Source organism: Nyctereutes procyonoides, unplaced genomic scaffold (genome assembly GCF_905146905.1).
Source record: "Nyctereutes procyonoides isolate TBG_1078 unplaced genomic scaffold, NYPRO_anot_genome, whole genome shotgun sequence".
Lineage (NCBI taxonomy): Eukaryota > Metazoa > Chordata > Mammalia > Carnivora > Canidae > Nyctereutes > Nyctereutes procyonoides.
In genome coordinates this window covers 4,480,886-4,500,187 of record NW_026575082.1, presented here as the reverse complement: position 1 = coordinate 4,500,187, position 19,302 = coordinate 4,480,886, and the positions used below count along the sequence as shown (strand labels likewise).

Sequence of the window (19,302 nt, the reverse complement as noted above, 5' to 3'; positions counted from 1 at the left end):
ACAGTATGGAGGTCCCTCAAAAAATGAAAAACAGAAGCATCATACTATCCAGTAATTGCACCTCTGGGTATTTACCCAAAGAAAACAAAAGCACTAATCTGAAGCCATACACGTACCCCTTTATTTACTGCAGCATGATACGGGAGGAGCCAAGCGTCCATCCACAGATGGATAAAGAAGCCGGGAGATATGTATACAATGGGATGTTATCCAGCTATATAAAAAAAAGAAAAGAAATCTTGCCATTCACAATAAACTGGATGGATCTTCTTGGTAAGACAAAAACTTTGTAATTTCGTCTTTACGTGGAATCTAAAACACAAAGGAGAAACAGTCTTAAATGTCGACAATGAAGTGGCGGTGGACAGAAAGGGAGGTTGTTGGGGCTTGCACAAATTAGCTGAAGGGGGTTAAAAGGTACAAACTTCCAAAAAATAAGTAAGTCACAGGGATGTAAACGGCAGCTTAGGAAATAGTGAATAATACTGTAACAGGGACGCCTGGGTGGCTCAGCGGCTGGTCGGCCTTTGGCTCAGGGAGTGATCCTGGGGTCCTGGCATTGAGTCTCATGTTGGGCTTCCCGCAGGGAGCCTGCTTCTCCCTCTGCCTGGGTCTCTGCCTCTTTCTGTGTGTCTCATGAATAAATAAAATCTTTAAAAAATAATAGTTCTGTCGTGACTGTACGACAGACTGTAACACACTCAGGCTGGCGAGGGCTTGCTTCCTTATGGTGCTACCTGTTGAATCAGGTTGTACCCCTGAAACCAATACATTCAAGGGCACGTCTACTTCAATCAAAACCCTTTTTTTAAAAAACCCAAAGACAAGAAAAAAAGGAAATGGTTAAAAACGAATAACAGACTGCTGAAAATAGACATCTGCCCCCAAGATAAAAGCTCTTGGTACAGCTGGACTTGACGGAGAGGGAGAATCGGAGACTGTCCAGTATCCCCTCACTTTTCCAACCTGATCAGCAAAAAGCCTTACAATGTGACATTTAAGGGGAGGTCATTCTATTTTAAAGTATTTACTGCATGTGGGAAATTAAATCCTTTGAAGCCGTTAAACTTGCTATTTAAAAAAAAAAAAAAAAAAAAGGAAAGAAGGCGGGAGGGTTACAGGTTTTGCCCAATTCCCGCGGAGAGGACCACCTGCCCTGGGCCCTGCGGTCACACAGGTGAAAGCTTAGAGCAGTTGAGTCAACACGGGCCTTTCCGCCACCATGTCCCGCGATCTCGGGGCCGGCGACCCCAGAGCCAAGCTGCGGCAGGTGGCACCGCCGGACCCTCCCGAGCGGCCCGGGAGCGGGGGGCGGGCCCTCCTGAGACCCGGGGACCTCGGGGCTGCGGACCCCACCCCGCCGGCCGAGACTCGGCAGGCAGCCGGAAGCGGGGGGCGGGAGAAAGGTCCCAGCCCGGAAGTCCCGCCGTCCGCACGACCCCTGAGCTGCGGGCGGGGCGGGGCGGCGGCGGCTCTACCCACACGCCCGGCGGTTGCTAGGCGGGGCGGGGCGAGACGCGGCGACGCCACCAGCCCTCCGAGCGAGGCGGGGGATTGGGGAGCGGGGGAGCGGGGCGGGCGGGGCGGGGCGACGCCGGCTCTCCAGGTGAGGCCGGGGATTGGTGGGCAGCGGGGGACGCCACGCCTGCCCTCCGAGCGAGGCCGGGGATTGGTGAGCGCGGCGGCGGGAGGCGGGCCCGCGCCGGGGGCGTGGCCGGGCACGTGCTGCGGAACCGGCGCGGCGGCGGCGGCGGCGGCGGCGGCGGCGGCGGCGGCGGCGGCTGAGGGGTGAGGGCCGTTCGCGGGCCGAGGCGGCGGGACCTGGTGGGCCTCGCGGAGGCCGGAGTCGCGCCTCGGCTAGTGGGAGCGGGGCGGCGGCCTGGCCCCGCGTCCGGACCGCTCCGAGCGCGGCCGGCGGGGACAGGAAGGGAGGATGTCCCGGTTAGGAGAAGGCCCCCGCGAGGGTCCCGGGCGCGGCGGGGAGGACGCGGGAAACGGAAGCCTCTCGAGACTCGTGCGGCGAGCCCGAGCCCTGGCGGGGTCCCGCCGGCACGGAGGCCGGGAGATGGCAGCGTGCGTCCTGGCCCCGGGCGGGGTCCGGTCGGTCCTGCTCGGGGCCCCGGGGTCCCGAGGTGTCCGGCCCTGAAGTGGGCGCCGGGCAGGTTCCCGGTCACAGGCGGGTCTCCTGGGTCGGGTCCTGCGGTCCGTCACTCCGCGGGAAGTCGCAGCGCGGTGTCAGCCGTGGCCCGCCCTCGCGCGCGCTGCCTTCTTCGGGGCACCGGAGCGGCCCTGGGTGGAGGAGGGGGGGCAGGCGGGGACCAACAGCCCAGAACTGGGTGGGAGGGCGCGCTCGGCCGGCCCTGGCAGCACCGGCTTCCCTAGCTTACTAACTCAGAGAAAGAAAGAGCCGCCCTGCCGGCGTGGGCTGGAGGGCCGAGCCGGCCGGCCGCTGCGTAGTCTTGGGTGAAGTGCCGCCCAGGTAGCTCGTTCTTGGAATGACCCAGGGCGAGCCTGCCCGGCCGACGAACGACCGGCGGTGCCCAGAGCAGTGTATGGTCATAGACGGCTTCTCAGTTTTCCTGGGCGGGGATGGATGAACGTTTGACCTACTGGCGCTCGTGAAATGCCTCCCCAGCATTCGTGGACGGTCTCGCCTTTCAGATAAAAGCCTCAGCTGAAGCAGGCCGAGCCTCCCTGCTGGGACGTTTGTAAACATTTTATGCCCCGTCATGGGTGTTTGAAGAGGAGGAAGGAGGCCCTGGGAACGAGTAGCTTGATCTGTCCAGACTGAAATCACACTCCAGGGCTGAGGTGACTTCCTCAGGCTGCTCAACAGCTGCCACGCCTGGTGTCAGTGTAGATAGAGCCACTCCTCTGTTTAGCAGTCACTTTGGAATCCCATAGGAGGAAAAAAATACTCTGACCACAGCGTGTGGGTGCACAGGCTTTTAGAACTAGGTGGCTGTCACAGGATCCTGTGGCTATAGCTGCGTTTCTGAAACCCTCGGTGTCACTGTGGTGCAGCCGAGCTCTGCCCACTGCTGCCCTGGGCCGTCTTGCCACTTGATGGAAACTGAGATGTCAGTGCGAGAAAGGAGACAGAACCAATTTTAAAGTCCCCAAACCAGAATCATTTTTGTTTGCTCTTCATTCCCACTTTAAAGATGGCTGGTCAGATGATTTCGTTTCCCCAGTATTTGTCATGTGGAGCAGAGTGTATTAGGTCTCACACGTGGGAAACCATGTTCCCAGTGCACCCTGGAGAGAGGCTGTGGGCTCCACGAAGGTTCCTTTATCTTAATGAGGCCTCTGACCATCTCTGGGCTCAGATTATCGACTTTTAAACACAATTTATCTTGCCTCCCTTCTGTTTCGATTGCTGTGTTAATGGGTTTGTGACCGTAACAAACAGGATGTGACATTTTTGCTGAGATCCCTGGAATGATTATTTCCTCTGTGGTAATAGTAAATGGGAAGGTCTCTATGTGCTTTAAAAAAAAAAAAAAAGAAAATGTTACGTGCTGGTAAATGAGTGTTACCAGGAACTACTTACTTCTGATTTTCATCAGATTGTCTTCAACTCAGGCCCTTCCTGCAGTTACTTGCCATTTTTACACACAATTTTGTGTGCATTTTCCTTGTGAAAAAAGAACAGATCACCCTGAGCCTCTAACTGCTTCCCCAAGCTTGTGTGTGCATAGTGATCTCTGCTCACTTCCTGGAGGCCTCATGACCGCTGGAGGGTGGAGCAGCGCTTCATCCACCTCCACAAATGCCTTCCTGACCACGCTCAGTCGAGCCCATTCACAGGCAGGACTGACAGGCTGTTTTTCCTTCCAAGAACCTTCAAGGTGGTCTGGTTGAAAGATGTCGGCCCTCGCTACCCTGTTTAAGTATGTCGATGAAAATCAGGACCGCTACATTAAGGTAAGGGAATGTTTATTGTAGTAAACATTAAAATCCGGTTTAATGCAGTGGGGCTCAGAGAAACTTTCAAGAAACTAATAGGAGCTGTGCCATTTAAATATGAAGACTCTCGTCTAGACAGAGTGAGACAGATACAGCGTGATCTCACATATATGTGGAATCTTAAAAAGTTAATGATACAGAAACAGAAAGTAAAATTCTGGGGGCTGGGAAATGGGAAGATGTCAGTCCAAGGGTACAAACGTTCGGTAATACTGTGTTGTATGCTTAAAATTTGCTAAAACAGTAGATCTTACTGATCTCTCACCATACAGAAGAAATGGTAACCAAAAAGTGTGTGTGTATCATCTGGAGGTCTCCTCTGTTGCCTCATTCCAGTATGCTTGACAGAAAAATCCCAACATATATTTGTTTCTAGAAATAGCAAAGCTAATCAGAGATTTTAGTTTAATCTCCATCTGCAATTTCTTGTGGCAGATACAGACTAAAGAACTCTTAACCTTTTTTGGCATTTCATCTGTTTTGAATGATTTTGGTAATGTAAATAAAATCTTTTTCTTGACATTAAAGAATTGTGCTTTGCAGTTATTTTTGGAAGACACATTTCAGATGAAATCTTTAGTTCTCATTCTAAAAATTATATTTTAAAGAACTTGGCCATTGTGAACGTGAATAATAAACTAACTCGGACTTTGAAAATGTTGGGTACTTTGTTTCAGTTGTGATTTTGTTAGATTCAGTTGTAGATTTGTTTATGGAACTTTGTACATTTCACATTCATCTTGTACTTAATGGTTAAAAATACACATTCTGGCATTTTTCTGTTATGCTGTAGTTCTGCATACAGGGTCAATAAAGATAGTTTTTTAAGATCTTAAAAAGCAAATGCGATAGCTCTTCTCTTTGCTATCTAGCCATCATATTAAAAATGGACTGGTTGCAGGTAGCAAGTCAACTTTGGGTGCCTAAAACCTGGCAAATTTATGAATATCTTTCTTCCTTAAGGAGCACCTTTTTAGAATCCATTTTTACTTCCTATCTACAAACAGAAACTCGCAGAATGGGTTGCCATCCAGAGTGTATCTGCATGGCCTGAGAAGAGAGGTGAAATCAGAAGGATGCTGGAAGTTGCCGCTGCAGACATCAAGCAGTTGGGTGGCTCTGTGGAATTGGTAGATATTGGAAAACAGAAGGTATGGCGCTGGCATTCTTGGAATTACAGAACCACAACGAGCAGACCTACCTGAGGGCCCAGCACGTTCTTTTTTTTTTTTTTTTTTTTTGGACTTGCTTATTTGAGAGAGAGAGAGTGAGCTGGGGGAGGGGCAGAGGGAGAGTAAGTCTCAAGCAGACTCCCAACTGAACACAGAGCCCAATGTGGGGCTCAGTCTCATGACCTTGAGATCATGACCTGAGCTGAAATCAAGGATCAGACAGACACTCAACTGCCACCCAGGTGCCTTGGACCCAGCATGTTCTTAAACTTCATCGTTTGCTTCAGATAATCTTCCTGTCTTTAAAGTAAACAGAAAAGGCCTGATTTTCATACTAAACTATATGATTTCCTTAGTTGGATGGGGGCAAAATTTTTGTAACACTCAGCAATTTTCTCCAGGTGGGAGAGCTCTTGAGGTTACTCAGAAGTAAGTTAATTTGGGGTGCCTGGGTGGTTCAGTGGGTTAAGGATCTGACTCTTGATCTTGGCTCAGGTCTTGATCTCCAGGTCACGAGTTCAAGCTCTGAGTTGGGCTCCACACTGGGTGTGGAGCCTACTTAAAAAAAAAAAAAAAAACAGCAAAAGAAGTATGTTAATGTCATGGCCACTCTTAGAAAATCTCTGGGATTCCCCCCTAGAAAGCAGTGTGCATTCAAACTAGGAGCATGCACACTGAACGTGTAGATGTGAAAGTGATGAAGACCCCCATTCACCACGCTGTGTTGTCCCCTGCATCCCAGGGAGAAACAGCACTTTTTTATGACTTGGTTCCTGAAAAAGAGCTGTTTTTGTATTATACTGGCCCAGCACAGGTTTCTGACAAGTGACGGTTCATTTTCTTCCTGACATGAATGAACCATCTCACTAATAATACATTATTCTACTTTTTAAGTTTCAGATGATTTCAAGTCCCATGCTAATGACATGTTTCATGTCCTATATTTTCTAAGTTTGTAGTATTTTTTTTATTGCAAAGTGTGACAGAGTTCTCTTGCCTGGTGATTTAAGTGTCCGTTGGTATCATAGTCTTGGGGTTTTTTTGTTTTTGTTTTTTTTTTTTTTAAAGATTTATTTATTCATTCAGAGAGAGCGAGAGAGAGGCAGAGACACAGGCAGAGGGAGAAGCAGGCTTCATGCAGGAAGCCCGATGTGGGATTCGATCCCGGGTCTCCAGGATCACACCCCAGGCTGCAGGCGGCGCTAAACCGCGGCGCCACCAGGGCTGCCTCTAGTCTTGGGGTTTTATGTGTGGATATTTAGCCACATTTGGTGTTTTCAAAACTAGAAGAACCCAGAGGCCCAGATGGGCTGTGTCTCCACTGAGCACCCACAATCAGTTGATGATGAAGGGGATTCAAACATGGACCACCTGATTGCCGGTCCATTATTGTACGTATGAGATTTCCTTTGGCCACAAGTGTAATAATTGACTTAAGATGTACTATAGCTTCCCAGCACTTTTCCCCACCTGTGAGAGAATAAATCAAGGTTCTTTGTATTGTTTTATTGGAGAAGCATAATTGATTTGCTTCTCCTCCATTTTTTCCTAGTATATGAAAAAAAAAATCTAGGTGACAAATAATAAGACTTGTTTCATTACAATAGATTTATTCTATTTAACAATGACGTTGGAGTGCATTTCTTCAGGAAGGACAAAAGACAGACCAGTGACTGCTATACTCTTGAATTACATAAGACCTATTTTTAAAAAAATATTTATTTATTCATGACAGACAGAGAGGCAGAGACAGAGGGAGAGGGAGAGCAGCAGACTCCATGCAGGGAGCCTGATGTGGGACTCAATCCCGGGTCTCAGATGACCCTGGTCCAAAGGTGGCGCCAAACCGCTGGGCCACCGGGGCTGCCCCATAAAACCAATTTTTATCAAGGAATTGACAGATTTAATCACTGTTAGAAAAGTTCTACAAAGATCCTTGTACCATGGGGTAATAGCACGTTGGAGCTTCTCTTCCTGTGGTAGCAGTGTCCCATGTTTTAGGAAGCCATGATGACTTGGGGCAGTTGTGGAGGTGGAATTGGATGTCATCATGTGTACACGCAGAAGCTGGAGCATCCTCAGGCTTATGGGGGAAAGATGACATTTGGAGTTCCAGGTCCTGGTGACGGATCTCAGAGCATGAGTCGCTGGTGGGCCAGGCTGGAAGGCAGGCATGGGCTGTGGGAGAAGCTGACATGGGGCTCTTTGGTATCAGGCCCACTGCCAGGGCTGGTGTAGTAACGTCAGGTCCAGCCCCTCCGCTGCCCAGCCACTGCCCAGGCAGTAGGACAGAAAGGCTGCAGGGCCAGGAGATGGGGGGGGGGGGGACCCGGTCACCAGGGGCCTGGCCTCCAGACAAGTGCTCAGAAAGTGGGAGAGTCATGTGTCCTCCCTCACAAAGTGGTGAGGGACAGGAAGTGAACAAAGCACTTGGGACGGAATAGGGCCCATTGGGTGCCGGTACAGTGAGTGTAGGGCTGGGAACTGGACTAGCATGGCGTCCGTGGGGATGGAACAGAAGCAGGGAGACATGTGGAGCCCTTGCCAATGACTTGTGCCCACACAGGTACTCTGGTAGAGGAAGGCATGGTGCCCCTCAAACACCTGATGGTGTTGCTCAGCCAGACATCATTCTTTCATGTCCTGTGAAGTTAGGGGTACCCAGGCAGAGATTTGCAACATGAATTTCAGTACAAATTTACTTGGGGGCCCAAACGGCATCTTAGATAAAAAAGGTGAAGTATTGGAGTATTTCAATTATATAGAGTAGAAATTTACTTAGAGAAAACCTGTCATTTAAAAATCATTATTTTCCTGAGGCCAGTGCAGGGCCAGCTGCAACTATAGTGCCACGTGTTGTCATGTGTGACCAAGACAGTGAGTCGAAGGAATGATTATTTGCCCCCTGTGGCTGGGGCTGTCCTTCTGGAACCTGCAGGAGAACCCAGCCCTGCGGGCGGTTCACGTGGACAGGTGACCTTGGATCCCAGGGCTGAGCATGGGTCCCCTGGGGTCCCCAAGACTTAATGCAGTGAGCATTTCTGAGTGCAGTTCATGGCAGGACAGATCCTGCTAGAGTCCCGGCAGCCTGGCCTGTCAGCTAGAGTATGATCTGCTCATTGCTGGCTCATAGCCGGCCCCCCCCATTCTTGGGGTCCCCCATTCTTGGGGGTGTGGGAGACGGGTCAGGCGTGGGAAGGGAGCCTAGCAGGAGCACCGGCTCTCACTGTTCCCTTCTGTCTTGGTCTGCGTCCTTTTCTGTGCACACTTGTGACCCACAAGCAGAATTTTAAACGTGTATCTCCTGTTTTAAGACAGTGGTAGTTTTCATCCATTATTTTAGAAGATAATGAAAGTTGTATTTAGCATCTCGTACAAACTTAGCCTTCGTAACATTTTGTTAACGTAAAATTTAAAAAAAGAAAATCAGCCTTTAAAAATTCACCAGACATCCCGCTGGCGCGAGCATGAGGCCCACCCAGGGCGGCTGACTCTGCCAATAAAGTGGGCCTGCACTGGTGCCTGTCAAAAAATAAAAAAATAAAAAAATAAAAATTCACCAGACTGCCTGCAGTTGGTGAACATGACACGGTCTCAGTGCTCAGGATTTTGGGAAATGAATTTCCTGTTCATCACTGACCCGGTAGAACACTGTGTTCTTGACCTCTACAGTACCAGCTGCTTGATGAGAACAATAGAACAGTGAACACAAAATAGAAATTCTCCAGGTACTTTAATAACATCTACTAGAAGCACCAAATTTTTTAAACAAAGGCTGTCTTCAATTGGCTCCTTCTTGATTCTTAGCTCCCCGATGGTTCTGAGATCCCACTTCCTCCCATTTTACTTGGCAAGCTGGGCTCTGACCCGCAGAAGAAAACTGTGTGTATTTACGGACACCTAGACGTGCAACCAGCGGCCCTGGATGATGGCTGGGACAGTGAGCCCTTCACCTTGGTGGAGCGTGACGGTAAGGGATGCTCTTCTCTGGGACAGGAAACATCTGGAGGAGCCTTCCTGCTCTCTTACCTGGGGGCTACACTGTGTCTCTCAGAGGTTATCCTTCCAGAACAAGTTATTTTTATATCACGTGGCAGTTGGGTTCTGGAAGTTGTGCACATGCGCACCAGTCACTGAAATATCACTATGTCAGAATTGGGGTTGAGTGAGATTTGTAGTTCTCTCTTGATGATGGTGCATGGTGGGCCCTATGTATGACCAGGTTGTCTGCCCCTGTGACCCACTGGTTGCGGAAGTAGATTTGAAGTAACTAGCCAGCTAGCAGTGCCCTCCTGGAGCTGGCTCTGCCGTCCATGCCCGAGTCAGCAGGAACGTGTCTGCTAGAAGGGGAGGGGAACTTGGGAGCATCCACGTGGCTTGCTCTTAGGTTATGGTGAATTTTCTGGTAGATCCTAACAATAGTGTAGGAGGGAGACTCGGGGCTCCTGACAGAATTAAATTGGGGCTTCTGATTTGAAGAGGGGGTCTTGGGATGCTGCATGTGGTTGTGCTACGCTACCAGGTGTGCTCCAGAAATACACTTTCTTTTCTATTTCATTGTGAGTGTAACTGGAATTTGCTGACTGCTATTCTAGGCAAACTGTATGGGAGAGGTGCGACCGATGATAAGGGTCCAGTGGCCGGCTGGCTGAATGCCCTGGAAGCCTTCCAGAAGACAAATCAGGTACTTCAACCCCGTCTAACTACCTGGCTCCATCAGAACGATACAAAGCAGGGCTGTTTTCTCCTGGAATGGCCTGTAGAGATTACAGATCACTGGGATATGAGAAAGCAAGGTCTCCCAAAACCTGTGTATCAGCACAGTGCGATCAGATATAAGGTTATAGGTTTGTTTTCCAGCTTTAGGAATTATAATTGTTTTTACAGTTGCTCAGAGGTCATAGTACTGATGACTCAGCAGAAATCCAGCCAGTGCCTGAAATTCGAGTTTTCAGCCACCGATTCTACCTCTGGGACAGCAGACCTTGAGGCCACGTCCTGGGCTCTGTGGTAGTGGGCGACTCCTAGCTTTCTCAGGGAGTGGTTTTATCCTTCTAAAAAGTCCTTATTTTTTAGAATATATTTCCTTAATTGTGAAATACTGCTCATGTCTAGAGTTTGTAAAATAGAAAAGTAGAGAGGAAAAAGATGCCTAGAATTCCAGCAGTTAGAGACTTTGTATTTTGTTACTTCATGATCTCTTCAACTGTTTTTAACCTAATCCTGATCATTGTGTACAGATTTTGCATCGTGCTTTATGTCGTACGTGATAAAAATATCAAGACAAGCATTTTTGTCAGAGGGTAGAGTGGTAGATTTGAAAAGGGACTGGGACTCACTGGTCCAAGTGTCATTTTGCACAAGAGGGAGCTGAGGCCCAGACCCTCCGACAGACTGGACTTGGGGACTGGGAAGATTCCCTCTTCTCCAGGGCCCCTCGGGATCTGGAGGTGACCGAGGGGGAATGGCTGTGTGCAGGGCAGAGCTGCCAGGGTCCCAGGAAAGGTTTCATCTGAGAGACAGAAGGGGAAAGGCAGTGGGGAAGTGCGGGGAGCTGTCCAGGGGCAGTTCTGAGCTAGGCCTCCCCGGATTTGCGTCCCTGTGGGGCCTCTGCTGCTCTGTGGCCTGTACGACCTTTGGCGAGTCACCTCGCTTGGGTACGGCTTCATTGTCTCACGTGTGTAAGGCCACCTTCCTCCCTGCACGGCGCTGGGGAGAGGGGGCCTACAAAACAGTGGGCAGCATCTCGCGGTTACTGTCCGCTCCTCAGAAGGCCCTCCACGCGTGGAGAGGCCGTGGTGCAGAGTGCCTGAAATAGGAGCGGGCCCCTACTTGCTCTTGGCGTGCGGGGTGGTGACTGCTCCCTGACGCAGGCAGAGGCTGGTTTGGTCTGTGTCGTGGCACATGCCATAGAGAGAGCAGCTCAGACTTCCTTGGAGACCCCTGGTTGGCGTGTGGATAGGACGTGTGGTCCCACTGTGGACTCCTCCTGGGCAGGAGTCCTCGGTGAGGTTGTAGCTGCAGCCGGATCCGGGCTCGGCCCCTGATGGCCCGGCACCCGAGGACCGAGGATCCCTGCCAGGCACACAGCCCATCCGAGTGGTGGGTCGGGAGGAAGTTGAGGCTTTGACATTTGTGATTGCAGAGCACTTGGTGACTTCATGTCCCTAGTGTTCAAGAAATAAAAGAACCTGAGAACTGAATGCCTCATTTCCCTTCCATAGGAAATTCCAGTCAATGTCCGGTTCTGCCTGGAAGGCATGGAGGAGTCGGGCTCCGAAGGCTTGGACGAACTGATTTTTTCCCGTAAAGACACATTCTTTAAAGATGTGGACTACATCTGCATTTCTGACAATTACTGGCTGGGGAAGAAGAAGCCCTGTATCACATATGGTCTCAGGGGCATTTGCTACTTCTTCATTGAGGTATCCTGCATTTTCCATGTTTCTTCCTGTTTCTCTGAGCCTGTAATCTCCTTTGTCCTTTGTAGCGTGCAGCTGGTCAGTCCTGGAAGGCAGCTGTGCAGGGAGAGGCCCAGAGCCTTCTCTATGTGCCAGGTCTTCTGTGACACCACTTCGGGGTCCTCCAGCCACACTTAGTTTCTCACCACCTCAAGGCACAGGGGGTATTTGGAGAATTGGCTGGGAGCAGTTAAGGAAGGATGAACTGCCACTCGCCCATTTCAGAAGGTTGACTTCTGCAAAACACTATAGAAAGACTTACTTTGATAAAGTAAGATGTTCACATTTCAGCCCTCAGGCTCTGCCTGGACCAGAGATCATGAGGGACCTGGGTGGTTGTGGTCCACACGGAAGCCTGGCACAGACAGGCATGGAGTGGGAGGGCCATGGACAGCTGAGCCTGGGTTTCCTGCACAGACAAGGGGGGTCCTAACACACAGGGTGACTGACGCCTGTGAGGGAGTGTTGTGCAGGCTGAAAGTGCCAGAATCCTAACTGCTGCCCTGAGCGCTTAGTCTCTCAGGATGACTTTTCTCAGGTCCGACCCGAGAACCCAGTGGCTGTGAGTCAGATGCTTCCAATTTGCCATTTTACAGGTGTGGAGAGTCAGGCCTGGCGAGGTTCCAAACCTGACCCTCGTCACAGGCTGTGGGGTGTTGGGGGGCCTGGCCCCAGGTCCTCAGGCTAAAGGTCCTTGCAGGCTACTTTTCATGGTGGGTGTTCCCTCTCAGCAGAAAAGCGCAGGGTCTCCACGAGGCCTCCAGAAACGGCTGAGTGTTCTCACCCATAGTCAGCGTTTCCAAGAGTATATTTGTCATTGCTACCAAAGTTTTATAATTTAGGAACTGCCTTGCTTTCCTCCTTGAGGGAACAAATCTTGATTTTGAAAATTGTTACGTTTCCTGAATGTTCTTGGTTCAATTTACTGTCACACGATCAGGCTAAGTTCCCACTGGATAGCAGCTAGAGTGGTCTCTTTCCATCCAGGTGGAGTGCAGTGACAAGGACCTCCATTCTGGCGTGTACGGGGGCTCAGTGCATGAGGCCATGACGGATCTCATCATGCTAATGGGTAAGCACGGTTTCAGTCACTGTTCAGTGACTTGGGAGAGAAGTTAGAGTGACCTTGTTTCAGGCTATCATCAGCATTTGGCCCTTGTCACCGTTCTTTGTGGAGCACCTGAGTCTCCTTCACTTTCTAACTACTTTCTTCTGCTCTCTGTTCCCATTGAAAGATGGACATGCTTCATTTCTGCCTGTCTCCCTGGATTCCTCCATGTGTCATCAAACCCTGCCTTGCCTCCAGGACCCACCTGGGGTAGCCCCTAGTGCCATCAGGCCCCATCTGAGCCGGCCACTAGGATCACGTGACCACCCTCCCCTGAACACAGTTGTATTTTCCATCCCTTGGAGGGCACCGGCTCTATTTTCCACCACAGCACCCCAGCAAGGGCTCCTTCAGGCTCAGCTCTGTGGCAGTGAGGCCCAGCCCAGTCCTTCTGGCATCCTGCTTGTTTAAGCCTGGACATAGCTTTGCCTCATCCACATTTACCTAAGTTCTGTTCCCTTCCCTTTCGGATAACAGGCTTCCATATGTGCAGCCTGTCATCTCTGGGCCCGGAGTCTACTTTGTTCTACTCGTCCTTGCCTCCTTAGCTAGGGAGCAGCTGGTTTCTTGTGGAACGTGTATTAAAAAATACTGATCAGTGTAGCAGCTTTTATAGGAAGCCTGCTGGAGGCAGTCTGCGCAGTCTGCCTTCTGGTCTGTGACTGTGGACAGTTCACTTACCCTTCCAGATCAGGATCTTGTGTGTTAAAGTGGGAAGATGATACTGCTCACCTCACTGAGTTGTTTACATATGTAACTGATTGTTGGCAGGCCATGCTCAAGGGCTCATGTGTACCCAGGGAACATCACTGCAAAGCGCTCAGTCCTCCTGCGCCCTGGGCCCCAGGGGCTGAGGGGGTGGGGGGCCATGGTCTCTGGCTGTGAGCACAGCTCTGTTTGTGCCACCCGCTGCTGAGCACTCCTCTTCTGTGCCCTCCCAGGCTCTCTGGTGGACAAGAAAGGAAAGATCCTCATTCCCGGCATCAGCGAGGCAGTGGCCCCCGTGACAGAGGAGGAGCTGGAACTCTACGACAAGATTGACTTTGACATGGAGGAGTACACCAGGGACGTGGGGGCAGAGACTCTGCTGCACGGCTGCAAGGTGCCTTGTTTGTGTCCACGTGTCCCCTATGTGCCCACCGTGCCCTGTGCGGGGGACCCCCCCCCCTCCTGTGGGAAGGAGCCAGAGGTGCTGGAAGAGACCCAGGCATATCTGTGTGTCGGGAGCCCTCAGATGGTACAGACATAGAGAAGCAGCACCTTACTGGGCTTGAAATTAGAATTAGGAGCTTTTTAAAAATGTCATATGTTGACTTTTGACAGCCTGGGAACTGGAGAATGTGTGCAGAGAACACATAGTAGCAGGTAGCTTTTGCCTTATTTACGTTTCTGGAATCATTGTGTACCACTGGGATCAGAGGTGATTAAGGCTAACCCCACAGCCAGGCCCAAAGGTGGGAACCATTCGCATAAAATGCATTAGTCTAGATCCTGGCTCCTGAGTCCGATAGGCAATGGTAGTCAAATTGTAGCAACAGGCCCTAGGGTGCAGGAGGAATATGGCCAGGCCCAGCCCAGGAGCTCTGTTTCTCCAGGAGAGGAACGCACAGAGAAGTGTAAAAGAGTGTGGAGGCCAGGTGCCTGGGAGGGGTGCGGCCTGAGGGGATGGAAGGGGTGTGGCCTAAGGGGGACAGGACACGGGCACAGGTGAGTCCAGCTGCTCGTGGGGAGGGCCAGCTGGAGGGGGTCAGGGATTCAGACTACAAAAGCCTAGCTGCAGGCCTGTGACACCCCAAGGAACCCATGTGCTCCCCTGGAAGATGGTGGATGTGATGGGTTCGAGCAGAGGGATGAGCTGATCAGACCCGCCTTGCGGGCAGACTGTTGGAGGGGTGCTGAGGGCTTGGGGCTGGGGGACTGGTTGTGCTGCAGCAGGGGGCACCCAGAGCTGGCAGGGACGCACGGGGGAGAATTGGTGGGCCTGAGCAGAGCAGGAATCCCGCAGGTGGAGGCACGGGTGGGAGCCTTCACAGGGGGGCGGCTGACAGTGGGAAGTGGGATCAGAGAGTAGAGTGTTGGGGGGCGGGGGCCTGAGTCTGGGAGAGCTGGTTTCTGAACAGACTTCAGTTTGCTCCTACTGTGGCCTTCGAGTTAGTGTCTGTATGTGGGAGGTGTCTGCATTAGGGCCATGTCTTCCTTCCAGGTGTCCCTGAGCCTGTTTCACAAGTAGGAAGTCCACACGTTAGGTGGCCAAATCACAGGAGCCCCGGGGCCCTGTCAGGTTTCTCTTGCCAGCCTGTCATTTAGGGGCCTCGTGTCCTCTTGACTCTTCTGGCGCTGCTGCTGGGATGCGTGAGGTGTGGGAGGTGGTGGTCTCAGTCCTACACTGGGGAGATGAGGGCCTGCCTTGTGCCAGCCCACTTGGCAGAGGGTGACGATGCTCAGTCTCTCGTCACCTGGCCCGGGACAGGGTGGGCAGTCCTGGCTTTCCTCCCAGTAGTAGGAAATGCCCTGGGGGAGCCAGGGGCTCACAAATGGCCTGCCTTCTCCTGCCCTCTTCCTCCTGGCTCCTGGCATCTCTGGTCCCGCAGGAGCTCTGAGGTCTGTGGGACCACAACTTAGCCCTGAATTCTGCGGGGCTGGTGAGAACCCCACGGCTCTCAGAGCCAGCGGCAGCCCTGAGCTGCAGTGAGGCGGGGAGATGCCACACTTGAGGCTGTTCGGAGTGTGGCAGTGCCCCCCATTGTGGTGTACCCCCATAGCAGGTACTAGAGCACATTGAGGGCAGGCTCATCTCTCAGCCTTCCAGGGGCTGTACTTCCTGCCTGGGATTGTGTGGACCCCAGGCCGGCTGATGACCAAGAGGGACCTCTCAGATGACACTGCCACCTCCTTCATCCACAGACAGTGCTATCCCCTGCCCCCCTGTGTTTTCTGCAGAAAGACATCCTGATGCACAGATGGCGGTACCCGTCCCTCTCTCTCCATGGGATCGAAGGCGCCTTTTCTGGATCTGGGGCCAAGACCGTGATTCCTAGGAAAGTGGTCGGCAAGTTCTCCATCCGGCTGGTGCCAAATATGACTCCCGAAGTTGTCAGTGAGCAGGCATGTGACGGAGCTGGGATGCGGGGAGGAGCCACAGCAGAGACTTGGAGCACAGAGGCTTTTAGCAGGGCACCAAACCCCAGACCCACACTTCCCGCTTGTTGACTCTTGCCAACTCAGTAATTACTAGAATAAGCAGTTCAGAAACTGGTCGAAGATAAAGGCCACATAAAAATCCTCACGTATGACCTTTGTCACTGCTGAGGCATGCTATAAATCTGACCTGTGACCTCATCCTAAGGCTTCAGGGCAGATGCTAACTTTGGGCTGAGTGTGTTAAAGTGAGAATCCACAGGAGCCGCGTCTGGGCCAATGTGAGGAGCGGAAGGGCGAGATTCCAGACGGGGAAAATTCTGGAGGGGGCAAACATGGGGGCAGCCACCCGCCCTCATCTGAGAGTTCCCCGAGAGATGGAATCAAGGACTTCCTTAATGAGAGGAAGCGGGGACTGAGATGTCACCAGCTGTGCCTCAGTGGCACGGGGCTCCACTGTTGGTCTAGATGTGGTTATTGTAAAACAAATCAAGGGACATTTTTTTAAAGACATTTAAATTTTATCACATGGGAACATCTGTGTAAAGGGTGAATTGCTGGAAATGAAAGCATTACCATTTACTTTTAAGTAGCTGGATTTTTTTATCTGGGTAAAATCCCTTTTTTTGTTACTACAGTTAAGCTCAGTGTCAGCAGCAGAAAGTGAGGCCCATTGCAGACTCTGTGTAGACTCTGTGTAGACTCCATGCAGATTCTGGGTGGACTCTGTGTAGACTCCATGCAGACTCTGGGTAGACTCCATGTAGATTGACTGCAGGGCCCCCGCAGACTGCAGAGCACCACAGGGCAGACCTCTAGCGCTGGATCAGATGCAGGCTGGAATCCACTGTGTCTTGTTTGTGACCCAGGTCACAGGCTACCTGACAAAGAAATTTGCTGAGCTGCACAGCCCCAACAAGTTTAAGGTGTTCATGGGCCACGGTGGGAAGCCCTGGGTGTCTGACTTCAACCACCCTCATTACATGGCTGGGAGAAGAGCCTTGAAGACAGGTGAGACTTCTCCCGGGGCCACATGGGCCGCACTCGGGCTCCAGACTTGCCTTTCTGGGTGGTAGGTGTGCAGTGACCCCCAGCCCCCCAGCCTCACAGCTCACCGTTTCTGTTGTCCTGTTCGCCCCCAGTGTTTGGCGTGGAGCCCGACTTGACCCGGGAAGGTGGCAGTATTCCTGTGACTTTGACCTTTCAGGAGGCCACGGGGAAGAACGTCATGCTGCTGCCTGTGGGCTCAGCTGATGACGGCGCCCACTCCCAGAACGAGAAGCTCAACAGGTCAGGGCTCTGGTCCCCCTCTCCAGTCCTGCCCCTGGGTGGCTTTCCTTATGGCTGCCTGTGAGGAACCCCAGGAGAGCCCCAGGGTGCCCTCCAGCCCCTCCTGTCCCCTCCCTGGCTGCTCCCTCCCCTCCCCCCCACTCCCTGTCAGGCTGCTGGGAGAGGAGAGCAGCGGGGGGTGGTCTGTGGTTACCCGAGGGCAGTACTCTGCTACCGTGGTCCTTGGGCAGCGAGCGCTCAGCGAGCACTTCTGGTGGAAGGCAGAGATGGGGCCGTGGGGAGGTGGCGGGTCCTCACAACCAGCTTTGGCCAGTGCTCTGTGTTTGTCTCAGGACATCATCCAGGATTCCTAAAGAATCTCCAGTTATGCCTGTTTGGAAAATAAGTATGCTTGCTGGCTCCATGAGCCCCTTCTAGATGTTCCTGGCCTATGCAGACATGATGGGGGCTCTTTGGTCAGCAGGGATGGAAGGTTGGCCCTAAGCTAGCAGCCGCAAGGAGAGGTCCAGTGGGCAGGGGGCAACTGCGCACAGCTCTGGGGGCCACAGGGGTGGGCTTGTTGGGGCTCAGACAGAGGCCCAGGCCCTGCTTGGAGGGCAGCAGGCAGGGGGCGGAGACCCGGGTGTCAGGGCATGGGGTGAAGCCTCTTGCCCAAAGGAAGGGGCTGTGATTAAAGTGAGGCTTTCCTTGGGAAGACCTGGGAGGGGCCCCGTGTGTTCTGTTAGACCAAGACCAGGACTGGTCCCCAGTGGGGCTGTTGGACTGATCCTGTACTTGGGAACCTGGGGGCCAGTTCTCAAGGCCCCAAACCGAGAGGGTAGAATTCCCAGAAAGAATGCCGTGTGCATGCCTGCACCCCTGGACAGCAGCCAACATGCTGGCGTGTTCTTCTCCATTAGGCTTAACTACATAGAAGGAACCAAGATGCTGGCTGCGTACCTGTACGAAGTGTCTCAGCTGTAGGAGGGAGCGGGTCCCCTCGCTCGTGGAGTGCTGTGGGAGGAATTGCTTCTGCCCTCGCTCCACCCCGAACACTCAGGAGGCGGTCAGCGCGATGGTCTCCGGAAAGTAGCCAGGATCTAACAACACACATTCGTCGGAGGTTCTGGTTGCCATCCAGCTGGGCTGTACGGGGGGGTCTTCCTTCCTGCCCCCTCTCTGCCTCCTGACTCTGGCTCAGGCACACTTGGGAGATTTAGTCAGGGGCACGTGATGCCCCGAGGGGCCACCCCTTCTCGTCCCTCGCCCTCGTGTGGGTTCTGTCCTTGTCTCCAGCCTGAAACCAGTACTGCTGTTTCCTATCTTCTCTTTATGATGATTCCTCAAAACCTAAACCTAACCATAAGGATTACTTGTTCTCAGTATGTGCTACCAAATAAAAAGGTACAAATGAAGCCTCTTGGGAGTGTTCCTGCCCATCCGACTCACTGGCGGGGGCGCAGGGAGGGGCTCACCCCTGCCTCCTCTGAGCAGTCCACACGAGGGATGGCAGGGTGCTGGTGGTGTTCACTGGGTCCCCCCACATCACACCGAATAGGACAGAAGGGGGACGTTGGAAGTGACCCTTGGGGCCCTGGGGCCTCTCTCTACCCCCTCATGCCCCAGGTTCTCTGCAGTGCCCTGGGGAGCCCATGTCCCCCACAGCCTCTTCCCCTTCTTTCCCATCCCTCTCCTGACACCACTTGCCCACCATGGACACTCATGTGGCTCATTCCTTTGAGCCGCTTCTCGGGGTCTGCGCGCTCTACCTCTGGTTTCTAGTTGGGAGACAGAGTTCTGTGCAGGATGGGATGGTGTTCATCAGTCAGCTTTCCAAAAGTTCTGTGCCTGGGGGAGGCTCCAAACTGCTGGAATCCAAAGTTTGTCCTGTGTTAACTCCATTGCAGGAAGCTGGCCACCAACAGAAATACAGCCACCTCATCTCATGTAGAAAAAATAGAACTCCCTGACCCTAGGGAGAATGAGCTGAGCCTCTCCCACCTGAAGGAACTGGAGTGTCTCCACATGACCCAGGGAAAGTCAAGTTCATTCTGTCTTCTGTCATTGTTCCTCTTGGTAACAGTGTCAGGAAAAGGCGACAGACATGTCCAAATCCTCGACCACGGGTATGAGTGAGGACATAGACCAGGCCACTGTGGCCACGATGACCACTGACACGTCTCCC

General features: G+C 52.4%; 1 protein-coding gene across 2 annotated transcripts; it reads left to right on the top strand.

The window, feature by feature from the left end:
- Nucleotides 1-1,728: 1,728 nt before the first annotated feature.
- Nucleotides 1,729-18,532, top strand: LOC129514581 (cytosolic non-specific dipeptidase). Of its 2 annotated transcripts, XM_055333259.1 has the most exons (12): nucleotides 1,729-1,788; nucleotides 3,842-3,927; nucleotides 4,977-5,120; nucleotides 8,949-9,111; nucleotides 9,737-9,825; nucleotides 11,366-11,566; nucleotides 12,590-12,674; nucleotides 13,652-13,812; nucleotides 15,651-15,815; nucleotides 16,718-16,859; nucleotides 16,991-17,138; nucleotides 18,038-18,532. In XM_055333259.1, the coding sequence occupies exons 2-12, from the start codon at nucleotides 3,868-3,870 to the stop codon at nucleotides 18,099-18,101; spliced, it is 1,422 nt and encodes a 473-aa protein (XP_055189234.1). In that variant the 5' UTR covers nucleotides 1,729-1,788; nucleotides 3,842-3,867; the 3' UTR covers nucleotides 18,102-18,532. The 2 variants fall into 2 exon arrangements, with proteins under 2 accessions (XP_055189234.1, XP_055189233.1); XM_055333258.1 differs by lacking the exon at nucleotides 1,729-1,788 and having other exon boundaries at nucleotides 3,768-3,927.
- The last annotated feature ends 770 nt before the right edge of the window (nucleotides 18,533-19,302 follow it).